General features: G+C 42.5%; 1 protein-coding gene across 1 annotated transcript; it reads left to right on the top strand.

Annotated features, from left to right (window-relative positions):
* DAPL1 (death associated protein like 1) lies at positions 1–27,082 on the top strand. Its single transcript, XM_085645504.1, has 4 exons — positions 1–473; positions 13,301–13,394; positions 26,396–26,459; positions 26,870–27,082. Exons 1-4 carry the CDS (start codon positions 416–418, stop codon positions 26,987–26,989), a joined length of 336 nt encoding a protein of 111 aa, XP_085501630.1. The 5' UTR covers positions 1–415; the 3' UTR covers positions 26,990–27,082.
* The last annotated feature ends 68 nt before the right edge of the window (positions 27,083–27,150 follow it).

Here is a 27,150-nt window from a genome sequence, read left to right as displayed (position 1 = left end):
CATGTTATGGTTGAACTATTGCAGCCCATACGCTTCGGAATCAGACAGCAGCCGCCTGGTCTGCAATTAACCAGGAAATGACAGAATGACCACTTCGGCAGAGCAGCCCGGACTAAGCTATCGCCTGTTGGGAGCTCGTACTGAAGATGTTTGCTGTTCTTGAAAATTAAGCCCGTGCGTGGGTGGAGCGAAGCGCCCCTATGGTACCCAAAGAGCATTTGAATTCGTGAACATTAAACCTAAGTGTTAACTGCTCTCTCGCCGATTCAGCACGCCCCTGTGACGCGGTGGTACCGCCCACGTCGGAGCCTATGAAAAGTGAGCGCGGAGCTCGGCACTCAGACTGTAAACAAGACTCGTCGAAGAGAAAGAAGAGCTGACGTGAGGCCGATAGAAATCCGAATTGTTGTCAGCCATGAACCGACAGACTGGGAGCAAATTGTGCGCGCTTAAGGGCGGACACCCGCCGGCAGGTAGGCTGCAACGGACGCGCGAGCTTCTGCGTGATGATTTAAAGTGCGGGGGGAGGATTCCACACTGGGGGTGGAATGGGTTGGGAGCGTTGTTCTAGTTGTGGTCCATGTGTAACTGCTGTACGTCGCAGAAGTGTGGCACTTGAGAGATGCCACTTAGTAGGGGGCTGGAGGTTGATTCTGAATGAGTTAAAAAATAGTACTGTGCAGTCGCCTTCTGTAAGGTTGGTGGTTCAGTACTTGGTCTAACTGAATAAACCTCATTTGTCCTGCATTTATATTTTTCCAACGGTGGTACCCTTCATGGGTCGTGATACTGCGCATTGGGTCTGTTATAGCGGCTCTGCCAAGCTTCTCGGGCCTGTATGGCTCGCTGCTTCAGATAGTGTGTGTGTGTGTCGTAGTTTTTTTTTTTTTTTTTTTTATTTTTTTTTTTTGTTTTTTTTTTATTTAATTCTCTGCATTCTGGCACTTGTAGTCAGTCCTTTTTAGCACATTATAAAGCCAGGACTGTAAGGTCCAGGTGCAGGCGCGCAACACCCATTGGACTCACGGGGCTTCAGCCCCCCCCCCCCCCGTCGCGTGTGGCAGCCCGGGATGAGACACCTTCGCGGTGCGAACACAGCCGCACCCGAGCACTTCACAGGTCTTTAAAAGACCATTTGCATGTTAATGAGGCCTCGCTGTTGTTTCACCCCTTCTAAGAGCCCCTGCAGCTCCACTCTGCCTATGGCTTAAGATTCAGCCCCCCCGAAATTTTTTCTTAGCCCCCCCCCCGAAATTTGGCTCTAGTTGCGCCTCTGTCCAGGTGTACAGGGTCGTGGGGTAGCATAGTAGGAAACTAGGTTGCAAAGTAATGGGCTTATTGGGAAGGGGCTGGCGATTGGCGAAGAATTGGAAAGGACGGATTATATGGCCGGTCGAGTTTGACTTGGTGCAGTCTACAGGGAGCCCAGCCTAGCTCACTAAAAAGCAGGTGAGAACCCCGCCCAAGATTAAATAATTGGTTCTTATCTCACTTTCTTGCGTCTAAGTACTGTAAATGACCAGTGTCTCCACTGACCGCCAATCTACCTACACCTGAAGGGTGTAAGTTTGCTTTGCGTGGTGGGGTTCGCCTCCGTGACCTGTAGCAGATCTCCATATGTTTAAAATGGTGCTTGACCCAGGTAATTTTGAGCATCTTTTCTTTGCCGCGGTCTTCTATACCCATGCGGCAATGTATTTAGATACTTTTTTCGCTCACGCACGTATGGGTGACCCGGAGATAAAACTTGACACCCCAGTCTAGTAAAACACTTGGGGCATATTTATGAGCCCCTTGCGCCACTTTTGCGTCACTTTTCCCATGTTAAAAGTGACGCAAAAGTGGCGCAAGGGGCTCATAAATCTGCCCCTTCGTAATTTATCAGAGAACCGAACTGGAGTTCCCGGGGTTTATGATGATCAGTTCAATTCAAGAAAACTTTATTTCGGAATAAATCCATAAAAGCACATAAAATCAGTATAAAACATTTGGCAACAATAAATAAAATCTTTAAAAATGATGCATCCAGACAGCTAATACCTACTAATTACATGCATAAATCAGATCGACATTTTTAGGTATTTTTTCCGTTTGTGCCAGAAAGCCCCCAAGAATTTTGCCACTGCGAAGACAATGTGCGTGGCCGTTTCGCTCTTAAGAATTCTAAAGGCTTGATGGCACCTTACGAAGCCCAGGTTCCTACAGATGGGAATGATCCACTTTCTTCGGAACTCAGTATAGCCTGTGCAAAAAAATATAAAATGCAGCTCAGTTTCCTCACTTGCGCTGCATGCCGGGCAAATACTGGGTGTCGACTGGGACCAGGAGCTAGTGAAAGCACGAATTGGCAAGGACCCGTGCCTCCATTGCAGGTAGAGCTTCCTAATTATTACGGGGTAAACATTATCCAAGGCCGATTCGAAGATGTATGTACTCTTCATAAGAAGGAATTGGTTTGTTAGGGACCCTAGGGATTTGGAGGGTCGGAGTGAAGGAGCCTTAGAATCATGATACACCTTGGTTAGAGCCTTTTTAGAAAGTTTGGGACAAACATTACCAGGATCATTCCATAGTGCATCTAGTCCTAGGCTCATCAAACTATTCCTTATGAATTTAAGCCAAGGAATGTTCCCCGAATTTGGGAAGCTGAGAACTTCCTGGAGACCCTGTCTGTAGTGAATCAATTCAGGCACTGTCCATAATCTGCGCCAGTAGATCACAGGACGAAGTGCCAACTCTTCCTCCAGTGGTCTAATGCCTAGGTCAAGTCGTAGAGGCACTAGCGGTGTGCTCGGAGGAAGAGCTGCTAGACACCTAAGGAATCTGTTCTCCTCCTTTGTCAGGCTGTCCAGGATTTTATGACCCCATAATTCACTCCCATAGGTAACTGCTCCTCTTGCTTGGACTCTATAAATATGAAGAGGAGGGCCTATGGGTTTAAGGGTTGACCTATTCTTCCCCACCATTGCTAGTATTCCACCAATATGTTGCGCCAGCTTCAGCCTTGTTTTCTCCTGGTGTTGACCCCACCCCAATTCCTCGTTGAGTGTGACACCAAGGTATTCAAATGTGCTCACTCGGTCTAATACATTTTCCCCAATGCGAGGAATACGGTGATATGATGATCCGAACTAGGACCAGACTGGAGAAGTCACATTTTTAGGGATACAATTCATTAAGGGACAGACATAGGGTGCCAGCCCTAAAGTGGCTCCGTGTCAAATGGCCAGCTCTGTTGCGTTAGGGCACGTTTAAAGTTGTTGTTTTTGGCTGGAGAACATATTTTCGTCATGCACATTTCTAATAATAATGTAATCATTTATGTAGCTTGACCTACATATTATATAGTCTCTTGGTGTTCGAGTTGCTACCAAAAGCCCTGGAGTTTATTGGCGAGGTTAGCACAGCAGGCTTTTACAGTTTCTAGAACATGGGTGATAGCAAACAGGTGCTCAGGGGCCACAAAGTACGGTCTGTGGTGTTACCAAGGACCGCACTGATGCCAACATATTGGTGGTAGGGGGTCTGGGTGAGTCCGGGATTGTGTAAGGAGGTCTAAAAAAAGTTTAATAAACGGTCAAGCATTTATTTGCAGGTTATTAAATGCTTGCTCGTTTGTTGAACATTTTTCTGAATATTAGCGTTCAGCAGCTCGTGCTGCTGGTCATCAGGGGGGCTGCATGTAAAGGTCAAGAGGGCCGCAAGCTGCCCCCGCACTGTACTTTTGAGTCTCAATGTTCTATAACTTGGTTTATAGTAGTTCAGTATTTAATCAGGTGGTCGTTTGCAGTAAGTAATGGCCTGCGACCCAAGTATGTTTCATACTCTGGAGATTAGTATTTCGGGTACATAGCACGGTGCATTCATTAGTTAGTTGTCAGGCTTCAGTCTGTGTTGATATAGGTCCTAATATGAGGATTAATTTCAAATAGGTTTGTGGTCTCTCACTAATGTTTCCATGGTCTTATTTTAGCAAATCACTGTATGTAGTGGAAAGGGGCTATTTCCAGAACTGACGAGTAGTACGTTTTGTGACTCTAAGGGTTTAAAAACTGTACTCATCCTGAAGAAAACAAGCTATAAAGTCGAAATTCCAATTATCCTGCAGGTTTGCATTTATGCACTCCTAAATGATCACTGGGTGCATTTACAACTCCAAAAATATTTTTCCCGTGTAAATGTTTTTTTTTTTTTTTAAATCAGGCGTTCTCTTTGGAACCGATTTCTTACTAATTACTCTAAACGCGGTTACCTCTGGGGTGAGAGGTTCAAATCAAGGAAGAGAAACATTGTGTGCAGATTGAAGACTTGCTATTAATCCGTTTTCTACGAGCAAATTCTGAGGGAAAGTGGCCTTGATCATTCACTGCTTTCTATTCCAACGACTATACTGGAAGTACGTGTCCTGCCTGAGAGTCCACTTTCGTTGAAAATGGGAAAGAATGTAACATGACGCAGGAGCACTATAGCGATAGTGTACCCTCCTTAACAAATGCTATGATGTAGTTTTGTGTTTAATAGGTCTAAAACGGTGTCCTTTTTAGGTTGTGCCTGCACAGTACTTTAACTGTGCTTGTGAAATATATCGTTAATATATATATATTTTAAAAGGGGCTTACATCCCGCTCCCATGTTTTTTCATTGGTTCCTGAGCTTGCCACTATCATCCGTTTCTATTGGCTGTAGCGTGCTATTTCCAGTTCTTCCTCGTTTATTTGCTCTCATCAGTGCCCCCAGGACCAAGTACTGTTTTCATCTGCAGAACTTCTTTTTCCTAACGGCTGAAAATCAGGTCATTATCTTGTTTGGATTTCTCTCTGGTGGTTTCACTTTTTAGGTCTCGACCTTGCTATCATGTAAGCGATCGCAAAGCGAGACTATTGTAAGGGGGTTTGAAAAGTGCTCCCAAAAAGCGGATTGCATGGCTAGCACGCGCACAATCACGCACATCGTGCCGCCATGCAATCCGCCTTTTGGGAGCACTTCAAAGGGTCCGCTCCCCCGCCCCCAAGCGCACGCGCGCCACGCTCCGCCGGGCTTGTTTTTCTCCAGGGCTTAACGGCCCCAGTCAGATCCCGGCACATGGGCTCATAAATCTTGTTTTGGTTGTTGTGTTTTTTAATCGGCCAGCAGTTCCTTGGGTGCATCAAATTCATCTGGTAAAATACAATAAGCACAAACATTTTACGAACGTCCTCCTTAGTACTTCTCAGCATTGTTAATACTGAAGACTCATACTATGGAAGGAAATGTTTCATGGACACGAACCCTGAAATGTAATGTGGACAAGATACAGTGCAAGTAGTTTCTTCAAACCGTTGGTGATTAAAACCACTGCTGCCTCGCGGGTTACGAGTTCGAGTCCCGCCTCAAACCACCCCAAGGTCCGTAAAGAAATACAGTAAATTCGGTAATAGTTCCTGTTTACAGCTCGGGGTAGGACAGTTGTCGCTGCGGGTGCTGTCTGCTTATTAACGGTGCCGGCCATAACCTCCACTGGTCCCTTCACTGCCATGATTGACTTTACTAAGCTTTCTCGAGGGGGGGGAAAAAACGCGACAACCAATGCAGTTCAAACTTTCACTTTCGACTTACAACAACAATAATGTCACGCCTCACCACTTTCATATGTCACCAGCCACCACTGGAACTCAAGTAAGTTCACACCACACCGCATTTCCTCTATCTTTACTCACCTTTTCATCTACCCTACTTCCATTCACTTTTAACATTTTCACTTTCCTTCTCCCACCGTCTTCACCACCCTTCTGCTTTCACTCCCTCCTCAGTTTCCGCCTACACTTTTCCTCCCGCACGTTTCCTCCCTCCCCCTTTCACTCCCTATTGAGGTCATGCTTTTTGCACATGCCTTCTTGTCTGTCTCGTGCCATGGGCAGGCTGTGTTTTTTCCTGTCCTTAGTCATACGTAAGCGGGGCTTATGTAATTGTAAACCAGTTCTCTGCATGCAATGGGTGCCCAAAGCATGAGTCTTGTGTGTGAAGTTGTGGGTGCATGCATGAACGCGTCGGTGTGTGTATGTGCGAGCATAAGTTAGCTTGTGTAAGTATGGGTGTGTCCGTGAGTGTATCAGCGTGTGATTAAGTGGTGGGTGTGAGTGTCGCCTGTGTGCAATTTGGATGGGTGTCCGTAAGTTGTGTGCCAGCGTGCGTGTAAGCACGAGTCAGTGTGTGCACAAGTTATGGTGTGTGTGTGTGTGTCAGCTTGTGTGCAAGTTGTGTGTGTGTGGAAGTATGAATGTGTGCGCAAGTTATGGTGTGCGGGTGTCAGCACGTGTCAGCATGTTGTGTGTGGGAGAGTGTAAGTGTGTGTGCAACTTGTGTGTGAGTGTCAGTTTGTGTAAGCACGAGTCATTGTGAGTGCAAGGTATTGTGTGTGTGTGTGTGTTCCAGCCTGCTGCGTTGAGTCTGTCTGCCTCGGCAGTACCCAGTCTCTTCTCCGATCTAGGCGAGGAATGCGCTCTCCTCCCACATCCTCAGCCAGCCTCCTCCAGCACTCCCTCCCACTCCCTCCTCCTGCAGCCTCTTCCTCCCCAGGGACAGCGGCCTTCTCCTAAACATCCCCAGTCGGCCCACATCCTCAACCAGCCTCCCCCGTCACTGCTCCCCACCACAGCCTCGCCCTCCCCTGGACCATCCCCAGCCTGCCCCACATCCTCACCCAGCCTCCCCCCATCACTGCTCCCCACCCCAGTCTCTCCCTGCCCAGGGCCACCCCCCAGCACGCCCCAATCCGTCCAGCACTGCTCTGCAGCGCCTACCCTGGCACCCAAGGCGCAGGAGGAGGGGGTCCTGCACCTACCGTGGCACCCAAGGTGCTGCAAGTGGGGGTGCTGCGCCTACCCTGGCCCCCAAGGCGCTGGAGGTGCTGCGCCTACGCTGGCCCACAAGGCGCTGGAGGTGGGGGTCACCCTCTATACATTCCATCTTGCACTTTAAGATCCTTTTTTCATATTTTTATTCATTCTTTTTTTTTTTCTTTTTTTTTCTGTTTACCATTCTCATTTGGCCCATATTCACACATCAGCTTTTATTTTCATAATACATCATACACTACTCTATAGGTCTCCATTACTAAAAATTCGAGCTATTAGTGTTGCATTATTTGCTACGCCAAAAACTCAACTTTTACTAATGCGAGACCTATTGCATTGCAAATGCTTGTTGTGCTTGTCTGCAGTTCCTCAACCCCACCCTCCTCGTGCACTGTTTGTTTTTCCCCAACCCCGCCTCCCTTTTGTCTGCAGGCCTCAATCCTAAAAATGTTAACAGACCTGCAAGTCTAGTGACTTAAATAATATACTTGACCTAATTTGACCCATAATGGGATTCAAGTAATTTAATTCACTGAGATGCTATTTTCTTCATCACATATGAGAGCACCTTCAGATATGAGAGTTCAGCATGTCGGCTGTACAGAAAACTCTTGTTTGGTTAGTAAACGAAACTTTTGCTCCATATGTAATGCAAATCTAGCCACATATAGCATACACATGACCGCTGACTTGCCTCGGTTCATTAACCGCATTGTCATCTGTTCAGAAGGAATGTTTCTGAACTTGTGTTTAAAAACTGTCACTTATAATAAATGCATAACTAAAGCACAAAGTAGAAGCACGATGTCCATTGCAATCAGCAGATTTTACATTGAAATGCCCAAAGAATTTCCCACGGACGTGGTTTTAAAACTATATGGTGTCAAAGTCTGGAAATAGAGTTTCTGCAAATATTGGTCACTTGCACATCACCAAGTATTGCAATTTATTTTGCGCCAATGTAAATCTTTGTTTGCATCACGCTTCTGAATTAAAGTTCTTTCATAATTCTTAATGTATTTTGAAATAACTGTACTAATCATTTTCAAGCTGTTTAAATATTGTGTATGAAAAAAACCTGACATTTTACAGCCTTTTTGACAATTGTCAGGATAATTCATTGACAAAAAGCACCAACTATAATAAGAGAAAGAAATAAACATTTTCCAGGAACAGATGAGTAACAATTAGTAAAGACAAACTGATATTTGACCTCTGTCCTTAAACAGACAGCAAATATGTAAAGACAAAAACAAGATTTAATGGCCTTTATTTCTCATTCACTTTCTGAATGAACAGAACACCTGTTCCTTCCAGTTTAAATTAACTCACCAGCAAGGTCGAGTCAATGCTAAAAATAGCTCGACCTGCAGCTGTGCTACCCATGCCCGCTGGTTTGTTTCCCTGAGTAAGAAGCTCTTTGGCCGCGCAGTCCTCCTCGTGAAGCATATGCTGCTCGTGCTGTTTAAGGTATCTCATTTTAAAGGCATACAGGCTGAACGAGATGTAGGCCAGCACGGGCACATCTGGCAGCAGGGTCTTGATGCACAGGTTATACTCGTCCAAAGCCTACGGTGCCGCAATATTTGACGTTTCTGCAGTATTCTATTTTCTGTTGAGACATGGAGAACCTGAAAGAGGACCAATACTTAAATGCTGGAACACGAAAGTGCATTTTATTCGTAGTAATAGGCATGTGTTCCCCAAATTAGCTCATTTACGTGTTTTGGATGCGGCACTGGCGCGCTCTTGCTTCCCTCTGCCCCATTGGTCAGACTTTGTGACTTGTCCTGGCCTTGCCCAAGTAGCTGTTACTTCATCGCGCTAATTTTCGAACTTGGCACGTGGATCGTTTTTGAACTTGGCACGCTCTGCTAGTGCTGTCAAATAGGAGGCTGGCCCCATTGTAACTTCCTTTGTTCTGTGTAACAAAGTAGAATAATGCTTTATGGACCCAATGAAATGAGTAATTACAGCAAAGCACAAGTGTATACAGTTTTTCTTTGACCTTTTCACCGAACTAAGAGGACGATGGGCCTTTGATTTAGGCCTCAATGTCAGTCAGTGATGACTTTAGGCCTCAATGTCAGTCAGTGATGACGTAACTTATATCTTTGTGCAGTGTGACCACTTACAAAAAGAACAGTTGGTGGACAGAATGAAGACTGTCATACATTCACCCCAGTACAGAGATCTGGGCCTAAATCCATAGTTTTTTTTGCTCACCGTGCCATTCCAGTTTGGACCCAGCCATATGCAAATCAGTCTTGACCCTGCGCCCATGCTTGTTTCCGGTCCAGGGAGGACCTGGCCTGGCAGTTCGGGCTGGACTGTTCCCACAAGAAACAGGGTCAAGACTGATATGCATATGGCTGGGTCCAAACTGGGGTGGTGTGGTGAGCAAAAAAATGATTGATTTAACCCAGAGCCATGTGACTGTGGGTGAATGTTTGCATTGTCCAGCATTCCGTCCAACTATTTCTTTTGTATTGTTTGTCTCCCTAAGTGGGAAGGGTATACCCAGATGTGTCCTGTGCTCACCACACCACTGGATTCAAGCTAACCTGGGTGATGCCCTGAAACCGGTCCCGGGATGCTTGTTTCCTGTCCAGGGAGGACCTGGCTTGGCAGTTTGGGCTGGGCTGTTCCCACAAGGAACCGGGTCAAGACTGATTTGCATATGGCTGGGTCCAAACTGGGGTGGTGTGGTGATCAAAAGAATGATGGATTTAACCCAGATCCTTGTGACTGGGGGTGAATGTTTGCATTGTCCAGCATTCTGGCCATCAGATATGTCATTTGCACGTGTGACAACTTAAAACAAAACAGCTTATTATTAATCACACAGATTAAATACTGTAACTTTTGGTTGTGCAGCGGACTTGTCTTTACAACACTTGAATACCTTTCATTTTCTCTCAAACACTACTCACCCTGCAAACTCGTGGCCAGGCGGGCAAACTCCCGGGAGGCTGCAGCCCCAGGAGGCTGGGTTTGACACTTCAAGGCTGTTTTCGCCTCCAGGAGTTGTGGTGCATGTTAACTGATCCTTGCAGCCTGAATAACCTTTTTAGGCCCGTGTAAAATACTAATGAATAGATGAGAGAAGAAAGCCTTTTGTAACGGTACCAACATGTTCTTTCTCTCGTCAGGCACACTGTTTTTGCACAGGTGCATGCATGGTTAGAAACTGTGTCGAAATATCGTTACGAGGTACTGTGCTAAACTCTTACGTACTGGAATATTTAATTCCATTTTAGATCAACCAGTAAAACTAGCACATATAATTGAAAAAACGAGCAGTTAAAATGCACAGTTAGGTTTTATTTTTCTGAAATTATCCTAGGGAAAATCCTACTGAGTAGTGCGTCTGGGTCACTCACTAGGTGCAGATGGGGGCTGAATTTATAATTTTTTGCCAGGGCTGTTGTAAGTTCCCAGACCGGCCTTGTGCACACTCTCCCACCATTTACTCTGCACAGTCACCCTGACATTGCGTTGGCAGTCAGATACTGCTCACCCACCACTCAGTGCTGACTGCACTCACACACCATTGACATACCTTTCACCCAGCACTCTCATTCCTGTCACCCTCCACCCACACCTCTCTCCCTGAACTCAAACAACTTATCCTGCACATACACTATTGCCATACCGCTCACCCTATACTCGCACCTCTTACCTTGTACAGGGTAACCTCTCTCTCCCCCTGTACACTCACACAATTCTCATTCTGCACTGAACACACACCATGCATTGAGGCACTTTCAGCCTGCACTCACACTTATCAACCTTAATTCATGCACCACTCGTCCTGCACAGAGCACTCACACCATTCTCCCTGCACTCATGTACTCCTCCCACACCTCTTAACTTATTATTAAATTCATAGGCGAAACCTAATTCATTTACCAATGCGTGTTTGACCTACATCCATGTTAGCCATGGTGGATGCATGAATATCTTGGAGTGGGGGTAAATATCACAGCACTGAGCCTTATGAAGGAGCAAATGTGGGTTGTGAGCTTTATAGTGCATGCAAGTGCAATTTGAACTAGAGTGTTGCTGGCCTGACTTACAAGTGTAGGTTCAGGAGTGGTTGGGGAAAAAAAACATAAATGTACACTCTCAAATGGATTTACTGCCATGTACAATTGCACCAGTGTGTTGTAGTTTTTATGTTGGAATCTGCTGACTGGGTGGGGAGCAGGGCTGCCAGAGTGGCTGTTGACTTATAAACTAGACCGCAGACAATCTTGCCATGTGTAGATTCAGAAAGTTATCTTGAGGCACATTTCCTCCACCATGGATGCAGTCTTATTTTCTCCTATCACGGGAAGGAGTAAATCTGTATCCAGGCTAGAAATGTGAGGACTACAACCCCGAGAACGAGCGGAGGAGGAGGTTCTGTGTGGTTTTTGTGGGTCGAGGGGGTTCCCTTCGCCTGGAAGAGGAAGTGAGAAGTTTCGAAATGCAGATTAATTTTTGCTAAGGATGTAGCCAAGTGTAACAGTGCATCTGTTACATTTAAGCGTGCGTAAATACTTAATTGTGACAGATTTCCATGAGAACTCTTGGAATTCTTTTAGTTCCAAAATACTTGAAAATGTAGATGTCACCTTCTTGGAGTACATTTTCAAACCACTTTAGAACAGTGTCCTGTGTGACTTGCTTTCTACAAGCAGAGAAATATACCTGCTTTGTCGTCTGCTAACCACTCAATTGACACATGTATATTATATAGTCGTGAACCTATACAGACAGCAACAAACTAACTCCATAACCTGAACTAGCACATCAAGTAGTTGCCTTCATCCCCAAACAGCATTGCTGCTACAGTACAAAATGGTCTTGGTAGTCACTCTCTTCCTTACCACACTAACCTTCAGGTGAGAAGTGGTGTGGAGGAAAGACACCTACACATGAAATTCCATCTCACCCAGATGAGTTGTGCACTTGGTTGAGCAAGATTTCAGAATCAATACTCATTCTCTGGCCTAAACTGAAGAAGCACCACCTCCTGCATATTTCTTTTTTTTTTTTTATCAAACAAATCAGTAACGATGACCACCAGAAGTCCTAACCAGCCAAAATGGATGGATGATTTAATGAAGGGAAACACTGACTTTCTTCTCATCCTGGTGCACTATATTGGAGCCGAAGTCATGCCTTTTTGAAACTAAAGTGAGTGTACTCCATTTCTGTAAAGGGTGGCAGTACTTGCTTTAGTGCCTTTTTGGTCTATCTGCATCTATCACGAAGTGAGTGGTAAATGGGTGCAAATGTACTTTTTGTAGTCTTAAATCGTCAGTCTATGCCAGTGACTCTTCCCCCCCCCCCCCTCCATCTGCTAGACTGATGCCCATGGCCAGTTTCCCTGCAATGCAGGGTCTCTCTCCTCGGTGAAATACTAGCATTTTGGGGAAGAACACACCTTCCACAAGGTTCCTTACTCCTTTCCCCCCCCATCTCGTTTCCTCGCTTCATTCCTCTTTTCCTTCTCTTGTAGTCCAATCAGTGACATTGGGGAATTTTTTATAAATATGTTAAGTGCTATCCATATTTTCAGTGTAACGTAAAATGCCAACCATTATGGAGAAGTAAAACATACAAATATTTTATTAAATTGTAATAACTCTGAATGCTCCCTCTGGACTTAAATTCTGCTTATTATTCATGCAGACTGAGAATGATCCCAAACATATTAAGCAGAAACAAGTTAATGGAGGCAAAAGTAATATAAGGAGTAGATGGAGAATTCTCAATGCAGCCCTTTACAGTGTACTAGTGTATTGAGCTTTATGTAGTAGAAAGGTGGACTTGAATATATAATTAAAAGGGTCCAGAATTTATGATCAAGGTTGCGTATGATTGAATTTGTAGTAGATTCGCATTAAACTACACTTGTCTGTAGCAAATTCTATGATTTTTCTCATCCCTTTTTTAGGTGGGAGGGGGTTTCTTCTTGACCACTGACTTCTGCCCTTATAAGGGGTTGATCGCCTCTTCTGGTATGTCTCTCACTGTTCCTTGCCATAATTCCCCATCCAAGTGGCCAACTGAACTTGTGTTGGGCAAAGTGGTGATGTCATGGAACCAGCCTCTAAAGCCATACGGGGTATGAAGGGAGGCTCTCATTAGCTGATAGCTGGTATTCTCCGCAATTCTGCTGGAATTTGACAGAAGCTTTGTTTCCTTAAACTAGTTTATGAAGATGGCAGTTTTGTTTCAAGTCTGGTTTGGCTAATCTCCTGCTTAGCCTTGGAGTAACAATTACTTTAAAATGATAGTAACAGTATGCATGCTAATTGCGTACTTAAATAGTACTAAAGTCTTCGATTTAATGTGTTTATCAGTGTGTATTCACTAACCTAACCCTTCAAACACAGCAGTTCGAAGTATAGCTGTTTCTAGTTGCATCACTTTTGTAAAGTGCAGTCTGAATGTTTTTTTTTGTTTCGCACTAGTTAAAGCTGGGAGGATGAGGGTTTCCAAAAAACAAGCAAACGAAGAAAGTGGACACATCGAGAAAAATGTCAAGAAAATCACACCGGAAAAAAGGTATGAAATATGCAGCTACCACTTTTCTGTCGGCACCTTATGCCTTTTTGCTTTCCCTCCAAGCTTCCCAAATTGGTGGCTTATCCAATAACAGGAAAAGTGAAGTTTACTTGTTTTTAGTTAACAGATCTTCAAAGCACCTGATCTGCGCTCCTTATCAGCAGTGGGACAGTCTAATCACTTAGTTGTAAGCATATGTTTGTTGGCTTGGAATACTGGAGATTTTCTCATCACTGAGAAATGGTTTTGGGCCACTTCCCAAATCTGATACAGCAGAACTGCTGGCGGAAGATGGCTTTCCAGGCTAAAGATAATTGCTTTGCGTTATCACTTTGATACAATCGAAACATTAGAATCACGCTATGTTGCTTTAGGCAGCGCAAATTGGGTGGTCACCATTGGTTTCAATGTCTCCAACAGTGAGGGGATTAGTAAGTCTATAGTTTGGAATCTGTTGACGACTCAAACATTTTCAAAGTCCAAGATGTTGTTTGCATGCTTATGGTCAAATACTGGCGATGCCAGTGCCGCAACAATCGACCCTCTCCTCCTAAATACAACTGAATGAACTGATTGCAAAAACAGATTTTTATGAAATGCTCCCCTAGGTCTCCTGCTTAGTTTCTTCAACAGTGCATTTTTAGACTTCATAAACTAATACATGCCCCATTGTCATTTCATCATTAGATCCACAGGCAGCCAGCCATCTGCTGGTTTGCAGACCATAGTTGATCCCAACTCTTGCGTTCAAGTTATGTAACTTGAGTGTTGATTTGTAAACCTGATTTTTGCCTCTTATTTGTCCATTACAAGGCTTTCCTCGATAATCTAGCAAGCTGAATGGCATCCCTTTTCATGAAACTGAGCCAGCTGAAGCTGGAATTCGTTCTCCTGTTTACTTACAACAGCTCCCTGTCCAAAAATAGCAGTTCTGCATCCGGGAGGCATTTGTCCATACCTTGTACTATGTACAGTTTGGACCCAACCTAACTCTGTTATGTTTGCACTTATTAAATTGTTTTTTCTACCATCCAGTTCCATGAAATTTGAAGCATGTCTTTTCTTCTATGTGTAGCGTGTTAATATTTTGAAATTGAGTATACAATATAAGGATGTATAAATAGTTACTCAGCTTCATTTTGGACCAAAACCTTACCCATAATGACCGTATGGCCAGGTTGACTAAATTGTACAACTCTAATTGCTCAAACCAAAACCCACCATCTCACTCTTACAAAAGTCAGAAGCACAGTACAGCCACTTATACTCTGTCATCTAGATAGAGGGGGAAAATTCCATTGTAGTTGGACTTCTATACTCTCTAACTGCATATCTTTAAGGTATGCTAGACGTAGGTGCTCTACTAAATGCAGGAATAAAGAAATCGGATCCTATTACCCCATCCTACAGTATCTGCACTGGAATAAAGAAATCTGATCCTATTACCCCCCCATCCTACAGTATCTGCACTGGTTACCAATCATATCAAGAGTTTACTTTCAAGTCAAGCTTATTTGGTTTAGTTCTCTGCTGAAAAATACATTTGTTATTAAACGCTAATCATTTCAATACATTTTAAAAAAAGTTTTAAAAAATTTGGACAAACTATAACACACAAATTCATCAGGTGGTGATTTAAGAATCGTAATCAAGCCCTGTGCAGAAGTACTATTGCATCTAGTTTGAATGAATTTTAAGTACTGATTTCTGACCTCAACCAATGTCTAATTAGGGCATACAAACAGAAAATGCTGCAAATCTTGCACTCCTCCATTGCAGATAACACCAATACTAGTGGAATTTTCGTTGTGGTTCCATCTAGAAGTAAGTGATTTTAAGGTGATGATCCCAAACCGTAATAAAATAATGCATTGCCGAACTCCATGCCTTAAGGTAAAATGAATGTACTGTTGCAAATGTTTATATTCTGTTGATACTGCATAAAGTTCATAATGATGCAATTTTGAACCATGTTTAATGTCAAGATCGTAACTTCTCCTCGGCGTTGGATGTTTTAAGAAGAGCCTCAAGTGTGCAGGAGTCCAAGATTTCAGTAGTGTGGTTGTACAGTTCGATAATTTAAAAGCTGTAATTAAATTTTGACAAAGTATACTTCGATGAATTTCAGAAGTCTCCATTTTTAATAAAAAATCTTAGGGTACCTTGTTCTGAATGTATAAGGTTATAAGCCCATCTTATTACTTTAGTGATGGCACTGGCATTTGAGCGGACTAAAAGCTCGAGGCTCAGCTTGTGCAGGAACTGCTTGGTGGACTAATCATTTTATGAAGTATTTTCCCTTCTTAAGTTTGTATTTGGTTACTTTAAAATGGCACACATTACGCATAAAGCTAATAATACCACTGTACCCTAGTATATGACCAACTCAAACTCTTGGGCGGACAAAGAAAAACCAGAGGCAGAAATCGCGTAATTCCAGAGTCCGGGAAAAACTTTAAAACTCTTTGCTTCACTTTTCTCCTCCACTGAACTCTTCATTGAATGTTTGCTGTTCATTGTAAAGGTGGTACTTGCCTGTAAAGGTCTGTTGCCCGGTGGCTAGGTTCATGCTACAGAAATACTTTAAAGAAATTTGACTTGGTATTTCAGAGGAAGGCTTCTTACAGAAGTTTCTTCACTTGATAATTACCCACTACCTGTCAACTTTGTTTCCTGGTTACCAAACATTGGAACTCTCCTTCCTATATAAGCAATAGATCGCTTCCAGGTCAATGTAGCACTCAAGATTTGGTTGTTTCCCTCTGCTTAATGTCAGTCTTCTGTTTCTGAAGGCTGTCTCTGGGTCACAGCACCCTTTGGAAACTGTGCGCTTACGAAATATTAATACAACAGAGGTTTAACTTACTGAAGTCCTGCATCTTAAGGAATTTCTTTTGACTGTTGGAAAGTGACCCTTTTTCGGTTGGACAATTCTAGGGCTATGAAAACAACGAATCCTGGTAAGATGTTAGGTGAATGGGGCCTGTTGATCAGAAAAGACACCAGTGTTCTTCAGTGGCTAACTGACATTGTAGTGCCCTTCGAAAATAAATTCATAACCATCTTCACCAAAAATATCTGTAGTCACTGGCAGGTGACTATGGAAACAGTTTGGGTTTAAGCGTGACTGAGTTTCTTTAAACTGTTGCCAAATTCTGCAGAATTCTTTTCTGTGGGTTACACTGCTTAATTGGGTATAAGAATTGATAACTCAAGTACAGGTTAACCCATTTTAATTTAGAGTGGGCTTCAATGTCAAATCCGTTACTTGTGTGTGATTTCGTTAATCTTAACTGGATATTTTCTTTTGGATGGATCCTTCCATCTTTTCTGCAGTGGTCTATCATGATTTTTGGTTTATCTGGTTGCTTGGTGAACGATGGAATTCTTGCTATTTTTCTTGGATGTCTGGGGATGTGGGCCTCATTGAAATGAGGAAGCATGTTGTGTGGACATGTTTCCTATTAACATGCTAGTGGAGGTGACTGGTTCTAGAAATGTGCACCACATGCTTATGCTACTGTTTCTCAATGTGCATCAATAGCATTATCTTTCTATTTCAACAATGATTGAAGTTGGCCAGCAATTCTAGGATTTGATTGGATTGATGGAGGATACTTTTAAAGCTTGGTGTTTTAATGTTTGTCAGGTTCCTAAATAAACAAACCCTTACCACTGGTGCCAGAGAGGGCAAGCGTAACCAACATTTAGTTCTGCTGGTCGTATCGGTTCTCATAGGTTTATGGCACTCTGTGGCTCCTTGGCAGTCAATGCAACCAGCAACCACAAGAATCTGGCTCTAATGCAGAGTCGCTGGATTTCCAGAGGTTTGCTTTTTTTTTTTTTCATAGAAGAAAAGCCTTGATCATTCAAGGTTCACTCTTGAATTTTAAACTCTGATATGGGGAACATGTACAGAAATAAGTCAGTTCTTTACTAAAATATAGCTAGAAAGGAATTATCTAATATTATTTTCTACCTTAGCTAATGTCACCTGGCTTCCCAACAATAGTAGTCTTTAAAAAACTAATAAATATTCAAGTAACTAATTCTTATATCAAACACTTTTTCAGTTGTGTGTTTGCAAATGCAAAGATGTGTTTTTTTGCTGGGTGGGGGAATTGAAGCTACATTTAGAGTAAAGCAGATATTTATCGTAAGATATTTGAACAAAGGTTCACATCTGCCATGAAATATAAATTGTAATGAAGACTTAACTCCTATTTTTAACTTTTCAAACTGAGGTGGGTAATGACTTGAGGTTAAAGGCAATGTTTTGCACAATTAAATTACATTGTTCTACCAGGTTTGATACTGTAATGTTTATCTGAGTTGAGCACTTTACAAGAACTACAAATATCCATAGAAAAGCAAAATTAACTTTTTATTTTTTTTTCTTAAAATTAAATGGCCTGTATGTTTTCCAAATTTAAAGGGGAAGATTTATTTTAGAAGTGACTGACATTTTTAAAGAAATGTGTGGTACTTGGGTTTTGTATTTTAAAAAAAAAAAACTGCAATATTAAACGTGTGTGTGTGTGTGTGTGTATGTATGTATATGTATGTGTATATATATATATATATATATATATATATATGTGTGATCAAGCCACTCCGGTGGCGAAACGCGTCATGACAGAAGGGAGACTCTTATACTTTTTTAAATAAAGAGTGTTCACCGACGAAGAGGAGTTCGTGTATTCTTGTTTATGGAGAAACTGATGAATACTTCGTGTGTGTGTGTGTGTGTATATATATATATATATATATATATATATATATATATATGCCACAAGGAATCGCCTCACAATTTGCACACCATAGACGTACAAGAGACGAACACTGACCCAATAGGAAGTGCTGGTTTTCTTTATTCAGTCCAAAACTGCACCACCGCCATGACTCGTTTCGGCCTACCAGAGGCCTTGATCATACATATATCTCAGACTAGCAAAAAATAAATTAATCTGCACAGAATCGTGGTCCGTGCCTGCTTTTGTACCTCGGAGATTGGGGAGCGCATTAAGCAGCAAAACTGGATATATGTTTTTTCTTCTAAATAGTCTATTGTGTGTTTCCTGTCTACACAAGTAGCATTCTCAACATTGTTCCGCTCCAGTAAGTGGGGGGAAAGTCTGACCCCACCCGCTTTGTGGTAATCGTAGAAAATGAACTCCACTGTAGATCAGCTGCCAAAGATTGCTAGGCAAGTCATGGCCTGGTCTGGGGACCCATATTGCAGGGGAGTACATGTCAGGAGACACTTTGATCGAGTCCTGCTTTGGAAAATACATTAAGTTGTCCAGTAAGGTTACATAAGCAGCAGAGCAGCAAATGATTGAGCTAGGGATCCTGCACCACTCTTGTGTTGGGTAAGTGAGGAGGATTTGTGCACTGGTGCAAGTCCTTGAATGCATCATTCGAAGTTAAATTTGATACTTGTATAGCGCCCTACTCACCCGGAAGGGTCTCAAGGCGCTTGTACGAATACCGCAGTGGAACCCATCCTGGCTTTCCCTGTGAGGCGTCCACTCCTGGGCACCCCCAAGGTGGAGGCCAGGCATCCTTGGCGTTGTGGGGGCCTTTGTGGAGATTAAGCAAGCTATTGCCCAGAGTTGCAGAGTGGGACTCCCATGATTGGAATAGGCACCGAGGCAAGAATGATCAGGTCCGTGGAATTTTTGAGCCCAAGACCCACCGAGGCGGGGAATTGAACCCTGGTCCCGGGCTAGACCTCTGCATCAGGGTCTGCCGCTCTAATCATTGAGCCACACTTCTCCACTCAGCTAGTGTGACTCCTGGTGTCCTTTTGCTTCAAGATGTCCTTGTGACACACTGGGTTCTGATTTGGCTTTTTGTAACCTTCATTATTTGGTTGGGGGAAAAAATGGTCCATTCAGTAATTTCTCAAAACTTAAAAGTGCTTTATCTGATCTGTCACTTGTTGCAAGTGAGCACGTAAAAGAATACTTTAAGTGCTCCGTAGAGTGAAACCATATAATTCAAATGTGCCCAGATGTTGGCACAAGATGTCTATGAACTGAAAGGGTGTGTTTAACATGCTGCATTGGCTTCTCCGGCGTGTTCAATACCACTGTAAGCATACCGAAGTATTAATATAAATCAACTGAACATTATAGATCTTTAGAAGTGCTATTTGATTAGCCTCTGAGGTGTGATTCCCACCTGTGGGGTAGAGCTAGTCTTTGGCTGAAGTTGTGCTTTTATAGGTTTTAACGTAAGGAAGCCCTTTTCCTTTCACCGTGGTGCACTTGTCAACAGGCCCTCGGGGTTGCTTTTAATGCATATAAGTGATGTTACTTTATACAGTTCTCTGCATGGATGAGATTAAATAGGGTTCTGTGAGTTCCAGTCAGTCTGTGGTCAAACAAGCTGTGTATACGGTGCAGGTGGCTGCATACTGTAATGAACAGCAAATTATGCCTTGTTTACAGGTGGCTTCGTGCCAGTTGGCCACTTTTAGGTTAACACATTAAAAAGTGCACAGTAACATGACATCCCTGATGCCCCTCACTGCCACTCCTCTCCCCAGCTTACTAATGTTCGTGTCCACATATTACTGGGTGCATGAAGATTTGAGAACAGACTGGTCATGTATGAAATCTGCTCCCTCCTTCCAGCCAAGTGATCTAGCTTCATCCCAAGTATTGTATTCTGCCTTAAACTATATGGGAAATTTGTTTGCACCAAAAAATGAATACCACCTATCAATCTGCATCTGGACTCCTTTGAAAACTGGCAGTTTCTTTGCTTGTGCTTTCGAGGTGTTTATGTAGTGCCACCATACCTCTTTAAAGTGATTTCAGAGCACTGTGAAGTCTAAAGCGTGGAGAACTGCCAAAGCAAAGTGTTGTTCAGGAAGTCAGTGTAGAGTGAACATTGTGCTTCCATGACGATCCAAATGTTATAATGGGTCCCATTAATGTATAGAATTAATGTCACATTGCATCTGGAATGTCCTTAACAGCAGCTACCATCATGAGCTGAACTACTTTTATGTTGAAAACAAGAGGGAGGGAAAAAATCAGGAACACTCTCAGTCCCCCCCCCCCCCCCCCCTAGATAGATTTAATCATAAGTGTGCCTTGCAAACAATGAATGTAGAGCACGACAGACACCAACTAGGTTCTTTATAAAGCCTTCACTCACTAACCTGGTTGGTGACATGCTTCATCATTGGGCCCCACCAGGAGAGGCAGAGTGCCACCCTGGTGTGCTACAACGCCAGAATTACTGCGGAGCTGGTTGTTCGTGTGTGGTGCATAGTGAAGTAGTGTATGTTAAAAGTATCACGATTGTCAAAAAAACTATTTTATTAGAAGCCAATCGGACACAGTAAACTAAGTGTGGGACAAAAATGCTGAATGGATTGTTCAGCAGAGTCCGCTTAAGAGGTGGTCATCATGTTTCTGCTCTCATCAAACTTGACATCATTGGCTTTCCTAGGATTTTAACCAGGAAGAGGGAAAGCCATTCACATTTTGTCTTTCAAAACCTGGCCCGGATGTGTTTTTTCTTTGGAGGAAAGTTTTTCAGCCCATGTCCCAATAAGGCTAAAAAAAAGTAGTGATACTGATAATCCTGTCTGAGACCATTCAAAGTTGCAGCTTTACTTTGGAAGAAAATAGCCCAGTGTTCCGTTTTTTCTTTTACTTCCAGTAGACCTAGATCATTAATCGAAGTCTGATAAATTAAATACAACCATACAGCACACTCCGGGGTAAACCACAAAAGGATACCTGAAGTGTATAAAGATTGCACAGCTGTAGAGTAAGGATAGACCACAGTATCATTGTAACAGTACATGGGTAATGTACATATTAAATAAATCTTAATTAATTATCGAGTGCCCACATGTTTTGTCTTATTGATCAATTCTATGCCAGAATATATTTCTGGTTAAATGAGACCAAAACTGACTTGAGCTGCAACACTGCTCTAACCCTAAATTTCTATCAAAGTACTGCAGCTCATGGTTTGCACTAATGTAATCAGTTTTTTCACCATACGTCATATATGTACAACATATCGCATTTCTGGTGAGCATTCTAAAAAGGTTCTAGTGCCATTTTATTGTCATCATTGGTACTTACCTGATGAACATGTCCTTGATCTTTGTCTTCCTGCTCCCTGAACTCTAATTACCTGTGGCATGGAAGTCTGCATTGTTGCTGTACTTTGCACAACCAATGCCATCACATTGATAGAAAAGTTTGATGCTGATATGAAGAGGAAATCCTGGTTGGTCTTGGAGGTTGCGTTGCCATTTGGCCAAGGATTTGAATAGTTAGACTCCACCCACCAACCAGCATTTAAAAAATATTGCTTTAAGCTAGAGATGCAAGCCCACATACGCATATGACCTTGAAAAGCAGCAATATTCAGCACCAAATGTGCAGATAATTGTAATGGAAACTGTTGTGCCTGCCCATCATAAGAAATCGTTAAAGTTTGCAAATGACTCTTCTTGTTATTGGAGGACTCCTAATCAAAGTGAGCTTATTTAATGGAAATACTTACATGATACTGTTGCATCAAATATGTTTGAGTAGAAGAAAATGTAGTGGGGAAAAACTCATAAATGCAAGCTGTGCAGTGTCCTTGTCCAAGTATTGTAAACACGTTTGTAATAAACCGTCTGTATTTCACAGAAGGAAGATTTAATTTAGACAGTCTCAGGTTAAGGCTCTGTCAAATGTTTCAATTCCAAGCCAAGAATCTGAAAGGCCATCAGGACAGACAGTTTATAGGTTGCCACTATTCATGGGGACTGTATTGAGACCCATCAGTGAAGGAAGGGTCTAGAGGAAATTGGACACCAAGCTGTATGTTCAGTTTAAACTGGTTGAAATCCTACTTCTAGAATTTGCAGACCTTGAAAATTTAACTGCTCGTTGTTACTACATAATTGATTTTGCAGGAAAATCTTAACTTCAGGCAACTGTCCACATTGTCATAATGCAAGACAAATCCCTAGTTTTAATGGTAGATGGTTCATCGAAGTTATCCAGTCAGAGCTAATGACACAAAGTTGCCTGGTCTACTGCTGACGGGATGTGAATTTCTGCCAGTCCCGCTATACAGTTCAGTTATACAGCTGCATACAAAACGTGATACAATTCTACCTAAATATGTACTAGTTTAGGCTGCTCTAACTTTGGCATGCAAATCACTGACATAACTATTTCCAGTTAGATCAGGTAAACGACATGTCACCCTAATTCAAATTTGGCAGGTGGGTGTGGATGGTGCGGTTTTTAATCCTTGTAACAAATGCTTTTGCAAGTCTTTTCAGTGGCCTTAGTCCCAAATAAAAGGTTAGTTGGGCCTTGTTAAACGTTGAGTGACCTTGCTTGGGTTTCCTCAAAATTGGTTTTCCTCGACAGAAATGATCTCTGTCAGAAGTCTTTACCATATGCAGCATGAACATTTTATAGCTAGGTCGCAATGCAGTTCTCATCTGGGTAGGTAGAAGTTTGTTTTGGATCCTGCATATCCTTATTTTCGATAACTAAATCACATTTATGACTGCGTAACAGTCATGTTTTTATAAATTTCCAACTGAAGAACAAACACTTAAGTATGCAGTAGTTTAAATGTTTACACTTCAGAAGAATTTCCCAAAATGTATCAATCCACTGGGAACACTTGGTAATGTGGTAGCACCAGGGTAATTTGAGAAAAATACCTTTTTTGATTTTGTCCATTTAAAGGTATAGAATGGAATTTAATGTTTATTTATGACTTAATCAGTAGTTTTAATTGGTGAATGCCCGCACCCTACCTAAAGTGTAGTACTTGATGGGATCCTTACCAATTATGCAACAATCAGTCAGTGATCCTCCTTTGGGAAGCCATTTGGTGACAAAACAGCTGACTGTTGCTTATTTCTAAATGCAGTTACATGAAATAAATGCAAAATAAGATAATTTGATCTATTAAGAGTAAATATACAGGAGTTCTTTGTGCTGCCCCTTAATAGTTTTGTTCTACAACGTGTCCGGTCTGGCTTGTCCGTTTATAGAAAAAGTAACAATAGGTCCCTTACAGATGTACTATGCATGAAGTGGACTTTAGCTCTGTCCAAAGGAGATTTCTTTCACTTTGTTATGATAGTATCATTCCACCTCCCATGGAGTACTTTCCATCTAGTGCATGAAAGACTACTAGATCTCAAAGGTACAGAGGATTATACTAACGCATAAAATGATTTTGCTTGGGTGCATTGTGTTCAGCAATCTAGTCTGTTTTTTAAACACAGACTGCTTTTTTTTAACAATTTCTAGTCTTGACTCCAAATGCAAGCCAGAACTGTTGTCTTTACCAGTCCTTGTTTTCTGAGACGGGTCTTTTGTGGATTACTGTAATCCTTGTAGCACTCCAAAATCATTGGCCTAGTTTTCTATGCACGTATAAAGGGTAATGTTTCAAATAATCAATGCGATTGTGTTTGAGGTTCACAACATCCAGTATGCCTACAGTGTAGCAGTTTTGTGATTCAGGAAATGCCTTCTAGTTAATTACACTCCACATGTTTCTACATTGTTCATTAGCGAACAGCTTCATGGTAGCTGCTCAGCATTCCTTTTAGTAGAGGTACACAAACTGAGAATTTGATTTTGCTTTCCTAGACAACCAGCTGAGGACTGCAGGTTTTGGATAACCGAATCAAACCCCCCCCCCCCCCACCCCCCCCCCCCCCCCCCCCAATAACTGTCCCCTACGCTTTTTAGGTCGAGGACTACCGGTCTGCCGAAGGCAGAACCGGAAGTCGGAAGATTTAATGTTTCCTAGAGTGGCTATTTAGCCCGCCTCTCTTTTTGCTTCTCCATTGGCTGGCTTCCTAAACGGAGGCCCGCCATTGGAGGAGAGAGCCGTCCCTCCAAATAGGCTCCGTCTTTTTCAGATTCGGGGGCGTGTTCCTTGCTGTTCTTTCCACTTTTTAGCCACGCCCTTTTAGAACAGCAGGAACACTCCCCCGAATCCGAAAAAGTTACGATTCTTCCAGCCGCCATTGTTTTGCTGTTCTCTAGCTGTGACGATTGTTCTCTGGCTGTGAGGATCTTTTTTTGCTGTTGTGCGTTATTTGTAAGGTATTTTCCTTGTTTGTCTCGTCTGCCACCGATCGTTTTGCTTTTCTCTTTCCATTCGGCTTTAGCAAAGTCAGCCGTCTGTTTACTTTTGCATTGCGGTTTCACTTTTGCGCGATGCGTGTTGCTCTGACTTGTTTACAAAGCTCTGTTTGGAAGAGCTTTCTGTTGTCTCAGCAAGAGAATCTGGCTTCTTTCAACCAAGAACGCAATTGGCCCACGTCAACTATTTTAGTGTATATGCCGATCCGGGATCTATTCTTTTTCCCGGCTTCTGATCAATATTAGAATAGTATTTTAAGCACTGTGCAGTCATTGTGGTCTGCACTGCATGCCCGGGGCCTCCTCAAAGTGGTGCTTATTCTCTGCGCTTCATGTTAACGGTAGGTGCGTTATTTACTGCCAATACTACTATAGCAATGCCCCACGCTCGGTTTATTTTCATCATGTCGATATTATCACTCTTGTTTTTGTTGGTTTTTTTTTTTTTTTTTATATGAACTGCGGGTGCATCTCTGTCAGTGGGTTCTCCAATCACGTCTCCCTGTAGCTATTTTCATGACAAAACATACTATTCACAGTCCCTCACGCCCTGCTTCTTTTCATATTTGTATTATCACCGATGCATCGCTGTAATACGACTGCCACCGGTTGTTTGCTCCAAAATCCTCAGCAATGACATGATTACCTAATAAAATAATTGCTACTTCTACTGCTAATGGGTTTTCTAGATAAAAAAAAAAATCCAAGGTTAACCAATCCATTCGCTGACATGTCCTTCAAAATATGAGAGGAAGCAGTGTCCTGTGCAGCGATCGATGCCTGGCCTCCTCCGCCGAGGTGAGGGCATTTCTTTGTTGTGCGCTCGTGCTTGTTTTTGCTGCTTTCTCGGTGACTCACAGTTGGTGGTAGACCGCAGGCCTGGAGGGATGGCTGGTGCGGGCCCCTCAGGATGGCTGTGATGCTGTCCCCTCAGGATGGCTGTGATGCTGTCATACTTTCGTATGATTTAGTGAGTCAGACTCTGCAGTTTTGTGAGTTAGTCTCTTCAATGTCTAGTGCAGGATCATGCAGTGTAATGTGGATCAGGGCTATGATAATGCAGTGCAGTGTGGTGCATAACCGCCCCTGGGCCACAAAGTTTTGTAAAGAGTTCATGTCCCATGAAGGGAGTGCGACGTGGTAGGCAAGTGCCTCCAGGGTGCGGTGCAGTGTGGTGCATTAGAGGCACTAGGATACAGTGTGGTCAGCTAGATTCCTTAGGAACTCGTGTGATTAATTATCTTCCGAGAGCGAGTAGCATTTTGTATAGTTGAGGTTTTGACTCATATGAAGTTAGTGCAGAGGGTTAATAGAACGTGTACTAAGTAGATTACAGGGTGCATATGATGTAAACAGATTACTGCTTTCAAAAGAGACATCCTTCTGTTACTTACCATTTATAACTTAAAGTCCCAATATAGAATGGTGAGCTATTAACTTTCATCCCAGAACTGCATACACACTGCAAAGTAAACCTTATTAGAAAATTGATAAATGTTGCAAAAAGGGTTAATTTGGCTAGAAATCAATTCGTATTATTAAAGAGAACTCCCAACTATGCTGTTTCTTTTTCGACTCTCTATCTACCTCACTCTCTATCTCACTACCTCACTCTCTATCTAACTCACTCTCTCACTACCTCACTCTCTATTTCAATACCTCACTCTCTCTCTGCTAATGCAATAGGTATCACATATGCAAAAAAAAAAGCTAATGCCAATAGAAATGACAATGCCATTTATTTAGGGATACAATAATGATAAAAAAAATGAGCAATACCAATAGCTCTACCTATAATATTGCCGAGACCATTGCATTGTAAATGCTTGTTTGTTGTTTGTTTTGCAGTCCTGTAACACATATTGGCAGAATGCAAGCCATGAATATCCTTTTTGCTGGAGAACTGGAAAAAGTAAGTATTAGTGTCTTATAGATTATCTTAAATTGCCTTTCTTTCATGAGAATGGTCTAGTGTGTAGAGTGGAATTGCACATGAACCTGTTTCTGGCAGCATTGAAGACCTGTATTAAACGGAGTGTTTATCGAGTTTTCATCCAGAAGAAAGACCCTACAGAAGTGCCCAGATACAAGAGGTCTTTATTTGTTCAGATACCTTAATTTGAGCATGTCGCCTTGCTATATGCATGTTATGTTCCGAGGTACTGTGTGCTCAATGCTCTTAATTAAAGCCTTTTTTCTAATAGCACAGATTTGTTGTGTTTGCGTTTAAATAAAAAATAAAAAAAGTTTTATATTGCTTTGAAACTGGTGTGATAGTGAACCTGTGATAATAGGGCATTTACAGATGTATTAATCTTGCAGCTCAGCCGAGATTTTCCATTGGCACCTGCACAAATGGCTGATCAGAAGCCACGTCCTGCGTTGGACAGGAATATACTGCCGAAAAGGATTTACTTTCTCCAACAGCCTCGTAAATGTTGAATTGTAAAGCAAATGCACTGCTGGGTGTTGTAAATGACCAAACCTGTAACATAGTTTTGTACTTGTTTCATCCAATAAATATTTTCCAGCACTGTTGTGGCTGTTTTCTTTTTCTACCAATACCGATATGTAAAACTAGCCACTGTGTATTAAACATGTGG

Source organism: Triturus cristatus, chromosome 3_1, assembly GCF_964204655.1.
Source record: "Triturus cristatus chromosome 3_1, aTriCri1.1, whole genome shotgun sequence".
Lineage (NCBI taxonomy): Eukaryota > Metazoa > Chordata > Amphibia > Caudata > Salamandridae > Triturus > Triturus cristatus.
This window is presented reverse-complemented; position numbering and strand designations above follow the sequence as displayed.

Coding starts and splice junctions, on each gene's coding strand:
- DAPL1 (XM_085645504.1), top strand. CDS start 416: ATGAACCGACAGACTGGGAGCAAATTGTGCGCGCTTAAGGGCGGACAC. Junction 474..13,300: donor GGGCGGACACCCGCCGGCAG/GTAGGCTGCAAC, acceptor GTTTCGCACTAG/TTAAAGCTGGGAGGATGAGG. Junction 13,395..26,395: donor AAAATCACACCGGAAAAAAG/GTATGAAATATG, acceptor TTTGTTTTGCAG/TCCTGTAACACATATTGGCA.